At 34.2% G+C, this 7,120-nt stretch overlaps 1 protein-coding gene across 2 annotated transcripts; it reads right to left on the bottom strand.

Annotated features, from left to right (window-relative positions):
- Positions 1-1,202: 1,202 nt before the first annotated feature.
- LOC117324452 (LYR motif-containing protein 1-like) lies at positions 1,203-7,113 on the bottom strand. 2 transcript variants are annotated; one of them, XM_033880322.1, is made up of 5 exons: positions 7,017-7,113; positions 5,054-5,219; positions 4,150-4,210; positions 3,903-3,934; positions 1,203-1,613 (listed from the first exon to the last, which is right to left on the bottom strand). In XM_033880322.1, exons 2-5 carry the CDS (start codon positions 5,204-5,206, stop codon positions 1,494-1,496), a joined length of 366 nt encoding a protein of 121 aa, XP_033736213.1. In that variant the 5' UTR covers positions 5,207-5,219; positions 7,017-7,113; the 3' UTR covers positions 1,203-1,493. The 2 variants fall into 2 exon arrangements, with proteins under 2 accessions (XP_033736213.1, XP_033736203.1); XM_033880312.1 differs by having other exon boundaries at positions 6,951-7,090.
- Between the last annotated feature and the right edge of the window lie 7 nt (positions 7,114-7,120).

The following is a 7,120-nucleotide window of genomic DNA, read 5'->3' as shown; positions in this document are numbered from 1 at the left end:
ATTACCGAAAGTGTAACTCTTTTCTGACAATGTAAATCATTACTGATGGGTAACTATTTGCTGATAGGTTAATCATGGATGGTACTTGTATCATCATTAGCCAACGGAAGTGCACTGCCGTATGGTTATTGTGACATGGACCTCAAGTCAAAGGTCAAATAAGTGCAAATTTTACAGAAATTTGTTGTCTGGGCCAAAACTTTTAGCTGTTGAAGATAATGGTAATGAAACATGCAGCATAGTTGCATAACCTAAAGACAATATTCAGTGCATGGCCTTTAGATCACAGTGACCTTGACCTCAAGGTCATAGTCAAATAAAGGCAAATCTTCAAATAATTTCTTGTCGGGGCCATAACTTTGAAGCTAACAATATTTGATGAAACTTGCTGTGTAAAGCATACTTGCATCATCTAAAGCTGATGTCATTCCACTGTATTCACGTCACACTAGTGCTGTCACCATGACTAAAAGGTCAACAAATGCAAATCTTCAGCAATTTTTCTACCAAAACAACAAACTTTCTACGAAGATATGTTGATGAAACTTGTGATAATTGTGACCTTGACCTCTAGGTCAAGTAAGTACGAGATCTGTCCATACATGTTTAACCATTGAAGATATCTTGACAAAACTTGCATAATCCTGAAGCTGCAATAAACTACTGGAAAGTCACTTTGACCTGAAACTAAGGTTCAAAGGTGAAATTGCATATTTTTCTAATAATTTCTTATCCGGCAATTACATTTAAATGTTAAAGATATTCTAATGAAAGTTGATGTATACTGACAAAGTGCTGTGCGTTTTTGGCCTATAGGTCAAATGTCAGTGGAGTGAGAAAAAATATGCATAGTAAGGAAAATGGAAAAGACCTGTCTTTTGTTTGTCTCTAGTTTTAACTTTTGTCAATTATATAAGTAATTGAAAATACCTATTGTGTGAATACACATATTAACTTCAAAATACAAAACTGACGACTTTTACATTTGAGAAATAATTGGCAAAAGTTATATGCCTTCATTTTGCCAAGTATAACTTATAACACATCCATATATAAATGTACTGCAAAGTTATCATTCTATTTACAGATACACCAAGCAGGACCTTCCTACAGTGCCATGTACTCATAAAATCTACACAGAATCCTAGCTTATAACATACCACATTAAATATGATATCAATCAATGCAAAATGACAAACAAAAAGTTTCATAAATATGGATTTACTAGGTGCTACATTCTGTTAAATATACTGTTGATACAATTTTAGCAACGAATATATGTACAGCAGATTGCATCACACCCCCCATGTAATTCACCAACAGTTCTAACAGACAGCAATTCACCAGCAGTTTTCACAGACATGGCATTTCACCATCAGTTTTAACAAACTGGTACTGCAAGTTTTGTGAATTTACTCCATGTGTTGTTATATTCAGATATCAAAGCTGAATCCCTTCATGTCAAGGTTAATGGCCTAACATGCATCATATGATCATGTGTCACTGTCGTCGTAGGACTTCAGGTAAATAGGTTTGGACTGTTTGATTGCTCTCCTCTGGCCTTTCTTTAATTTGGCACTTAAAGGTGGTAGGACACTCTGAGGTATGTTAACCTGCCAAAAAAAGAACAATTTGATTTATGACCAGAGATCCCAGTGGGATCTTGGTGCCCACCATCTAATGACCTTTATTTGATCTGTCAGGCCATCTTTTCCCTACTTTTCTTCATTTTAATCATTTGAAATCAAGCTGAACCTGAGAAAGATCTATCAAGAACACTCCAAGAAATAGGGTTAACAAACTTCAACTATTTACAAGAAGAATCCAAATGAAATTCATGAAATATCGATGAAGAACTCCTCTCTGAGAAAAAGCGATAACAAACTTTTAACTCACAAAATTAAAGATGGCCACCTCTGCTCTTTGCCATCTTATTTTCCAATTGATCTCAAAAGGAAAAATACACAACTCGGACCCAATGAGAAAGACCCATCAAGAACTCTACAAGGAATAGTTTACAAACTTCAACTGTTAAACTGTCAAAATTCAAATGACAACTTGACTGACATCTTGTTTTCAGATCAGTCACAAAATGGAACATGCACAGCTTGGTACTAAGGGGAACAAACAGGTAAAAAATAAGAAATGTCAATAAAGAACTTTCTGAGAAATAGTGACAACAATCTTCAACTGTCAAAATTCAAAATGGCTGCCTGTTAGGGATCAAAGGGAACTACCTATGAAATATAAGAAAGATCCATAAAGAAAATTCTGAGATATTGCGATGTTTATAGATGACAACATATATGTACAATGGATGGACAATGGACCATAGACAAAAGGCGATTTGATTTAATAAAATTGTACAATGTCTAATTAATTCCTTTCTCAATACAATGTTGTTTGTCTCTTGGCACAAAAACCAATCACTCTGTACCATGTGACCTGGCTTGTAGGACTTTGCTGTGTGTTGATCTGCAATGAGACCTATGTATCATTTCCCATAACACCTCATTTATTGGTAGGCTTTTAAGAATAGCATGTTTTGGACCATTAAGACAACTGTATGGCACTGTATACCTTATTGTTTTAATGAATAGTTAAGAAACTGTGATCCTGTATGACCTGAATATCTTGATGGACTGTTAAGAAACTGTGATCCTGTATGTCCCTATTGTTTTGATGGACAGTTAAGAAACTGTGATCCTGTATGACCTTATTGTTTTGATGGACAGTTAAGAAACTGTGATCCTGTATGACCTTATTGTTTTGATGGACAGTTAAGAAACTGTGAGATCCTGTATGACCTTATTGTCTTAGACTATTAAGACTTTAAACGAATGTTAACTGTTTGGCCATGTATGAGGTATTGTCTAAGATTGTTGGCTGTAAAATGTTAATATCCCAGACAGCTAAGGCAACTTTGTGGCTCTGTGTGATCTTTCCAGACCTGTTACAGTAAAATCCATTCCAAATTCCATTTGTATATTAAAGCAGGGGTGCCAATTTCTGCCTTTCTGTGGCAAGTTAGTAATAGGATAATATTTTGCAAGAATATACTCTTAGGTCAGCTGCATATGGTAGGCTATTTAAAACATCAGATTTTTCTGGGCTCATAGAAATTTCAGTGGTCAAATGTCACAGGTTATAAAATGCAAGTTTCATTGTTTGGTCTGATACAAATCCAATGATATTTCTGAAGTTTCTGTTAAACAGGTGTCAGGTTAAGAAACACAAGTTGAAAAAGTAGGTCATAGGACCTAGTTTTATGTCTTGTCAGTTTTAGTGGCAAATACTTTTTAAAAAAATGACCAAGACACTTCAATAAATCACCCAGCAGCAACTTTTCAACAGTAACCCTGCCCCACATTCGGCTGCTGCAAGTTCTGTCAGTTCAGACCCCTAGTAGCCTATTGATGGGGCCCTTAACGGGTCACCCAGTGCATTTTCAGATTAAATGAACTTCGCCACAAGTCTGATTTTATTCAAACTAGGTAGGAATGATCCTTGGCGGGTTATTCTGTGAGCATATACCCGGTAAGCTTGTTAAACCCGGCCCAAGGGCCTGAGGACTGTGTCGGTCGGGATTAATATTACTGAGTGCATTTTAGCATCAAACAATTCTTACTCCAATTCTGAATTTGTATCTACACCCTGTGACCTTTGACCCCTGAATAGCATACCACATCCAGCAGACTCAAAAGCATCTTCCTGCAAAATATTAGCCTTATCACGGATTGGCCGCAGAAAGGTCCAAATTGGCACCCCTCTTTTCGTACTTTGAATTTTCTTATTTTGTTTTGCAATATTTTCCCTGCATTAAGTTGGTATGTTAATTAATGATGGATCATGAAATAACACTTGAAAATAGGAGGATAGATCCATAAACAAATTATACTTACAGGCCTAGGGTAAGGTGTCTTGTAATGAATGGCTGTATAAAAGAAAAAAGAAAAGGTTTGAGAAATCAAAATTTTGATACTTAAGCATTTTTTTTCCATCATTTTTCAAATCGATAATTATATATTTTTAGGATCAAATTTGGAATGCTGGTAAATCTGATAGCAAGAATGTTATTAATTGGCCAGACCATATAAAGCCTGTACCAAAGCTTGTGATCGACACATCAATTACAAATGAAACACTTACCCATTTCTATCCTTGTTTCAGCTTCTTTGATGTGATCATGAATTGTCTCGTTATCTGAAATCTACACAACAAAAAATAAGGGGATATATGTACTAGGTAAATATGACAATTTTAGGTAACCCCTGAACAAGCGTCAAAAGCAATACAAATCCCTAGATTTGCATGCCAACTTCACCAAGTATACATGTATCTGCCAAAATATCCTGTTATAATAAGGCCCCCAAGATCGAATTGTTTGAGGTGTTCTCATTAATTTGACCAATATATGAAGATTCATTGAAATCAGTGTTTAAAATTTAAGTGGCTTTATGGGTGACGAAAGATTTTCTTTAAATAGTAAGTGACCATGTCCTTGACTTTTGCACCCTGAAACATGGGACATCTTTTAGGTATTCTCAAGACCATTATATGAAGTTTTATCGAGCGCTAAAACAAGTATCATATCAATTTGTAAATTTCTAAGCATGCCAAGTGTGTCCACTGAGATATCCTGCTGTAAGCCATATATACCCTCAGTAAATAGTAATAGAGACCTTTTCCTTGACCTTGGCACCCTGAAACATAATCTTGTTTGAGGTATTCTCATACTTGACCATTATATAAAGTTTGATCAAAGCTGTTTGAAATGAAGTTGTAAGAGCAGTGACAAAAGATGAACATTCACACTCGCATACACAAGCAATTTATACAAACAGAACAGTCTCTATCCCCTCCCAGACCTCAATGTCAGGGGATAATTATAAATGTAACCTTTACATGGTGTCAGATTCCTGTGCTTAAAAAGCTGCTTTTAAACAGACTCACATTCTTGTTGATGTCACAAAATTTACAACCATTATTATATTCATATCATTTTGAAATCATATTTAAAACAATAAAAAAAATGTACAATATTAAAACTTACATATCTGTTTTTCCTAAATATCTTTTTTGATTCACTTCGGATATACTCCTTTTCTGCAAGAACATCTCCAGATTGAGAGGCATACTTGCCCCAGTCATTGGCTAGCCTTAGGGCACGTCTATACACTGCCAATACTTCCCTCCTCAGGGGCATCACGTGACCCACGCTGAACAATATCAATACACTCTTATAATAATTACAATCTCTACATTTTTGTAGCCAACTTTGACAGCTTATGATAGGAACTAGGCCTAAAAAATATGTTAAAGGGACGGGAAATTATTTATAATTTAAAAATGAGGTATTATAAGTTGAGTATAAGGAATCTATCATCCTTAAATTACAAAAAATACTTCAGAATATTGGGGGGGGGGGGGGGGGGGGGGGGAATGATTAATTACCATCATTTGCCATCTATACAGACCTGATAGACAAAATTTCATTTTTTTTTACTGTGAAAAATTGTGTTCTTTATGTTAATTCACACCAGGATCATCATGGTCATGGTGGCAAAGAAATGACCCAATTACCTGTAGTCATGCTTTAAATGTGTTATCTATTTTAGTTAACCTATTGAAATTATCAAAATGTATCATTTGAAATTTATTTTCAACTGAACCAATCACTATAATATAATGATTGCACATACAGTTTTAAAATATTGGTTTTTGTTTGTACTGAAGATATTTCAAAAACATTGTTTTCTAGAGCAAAAATGCACTTTAAATTACAATCCTTTATGTAGAACTATAACCACCTTTAGTCCTTAGAAAAACATTTGATGCAATTTTTCATAGTGAATATCAAAAGTACAAAAATTAGACATATTGTAAAGAGTACATTAGAAAGAATTTATATAAACTGTTCTTATTAAATAAAAGTTTAAATACTAGTTCCATGTGATAACATATCCTTCAATACAGTGTTGTGTTCATGTTGATTATTTAAGAATTTTTTATTTTTCTTATTGCTGATCATGACTATAAGACATTATAAATGCATGCATACTGCTATTACATTCTTAATTGTGTTATACAATGTATGTCACACTTAGAAATACAGGAGACTTAACACAGATATTGAGTTCATGGACTGTTCAGCTTGATAGAAATTGTCTTTTACAGCACCTGGTGCAGATATGACCAAATCTGGTGTTACTATCAGTAAAAAAACACACACATGCAGAACATGAAAAAAAATACACACAGAAAATGATCAGTTTATAGACAGCTTAGTATGATCGAATTTATGCTTTTACATCACCTGATAGATGACTTATAGGTCATAAGATTGCGTTATTATAACCTCAATACTGTATATTAAAATATTTTCATCAATTTTACCTAGCTACTGTACCAGTGCATCAAGGGACATTTTCCCTTTTTCATCCTTTATCAAAATGTCAATACACAAAAACTACTTCATGTAGACTACTCTACATATTTTTTTTTCTGAATTATAAAGTTAACATGAATTGAATGTGTAAATGTATGAAAATAAATTTCAAAATATAGATTAAAAAAAATTTTGTTTCTGTTTCTCCAGGGACACATAATAAGATAGTATACGTCCCTGGTTTCTCTAGCTCATTACCCAGTCTATAATCTAAAGGCTACTATAAAACGGAATTTGTACGTAAACTTATCATCTCTCATTCTCTGCATTCAGTGTTATCAAATTATTTATTTGGTGACGTGTGCCTTTTTGTATATTACAAAATGGTATACTTTTATAGTCAAATCACGTCATTTATTAATTACAATGTATGTTATGTTTGGCAAGGTTTGACAATAGAAGGGGGATAACTTCATATAACCTTCAACATAAACAAACGCAAACTTGATAAATATACTTCTCTTCGGAAAGAGTAGGTAAGTACGCAAAAACATAAATGAACCTATTTTGTCGACCCTTAACTGCCGTGTCTGTAAAACACCACATATATCGTAAATGTGCTTATTACTTCAAACGTCCTTTCGTAGTCTATACATGGAACTGCAGCACATGCGAGTGGGACAACATGCGAGTAATCGAACCGGAAGTTTACACTCGAGAGGAAGCAGAATG

The sequence above is a fragment of the Pecten maximus genome, chromosome 1 (genome assembly GCF_902652985.1).
Source record: "Pecten maximus chromosome 1, xPecMax1.1, whole genome shotgun sequence".
NCBI lineage: Eukaryota > Metazoa > Mollusca > Bivalvia > Pectinida > Pectinidae > Pecten > Pecten maximus.
This window is presented reverse-complemented; position numbering and strand designations above follow the sequence as displayed.

What these genes read in the sequence shown, in the direction of transcription:
- LOC117324452 (XM_033880312.1), bottom strand. Translation starts at nt 6,994, where the DNA reads ATGTGGTGTTTTACAGACACGGCAGTTAAGGGTCGACAAAATAG. An exon ending in GTTAAGGGTCGACAAAATAG is followed by an intron (nt 5,220 to 6,950) that starts GTTCATTTATGT and finishes GATATTGTTCAG; the next exon opens with CGTGGGTCACGTGATGCCCC. An exon ending in TATTTAGGAAAAACAGATAT is followed by an intron (nt 4,211 to 5,053) that starts GTAAGTTTTAAT and finishes TTTGTTGTGTAG; the next exon opens with ATTTCAGATAACGAGACAAT.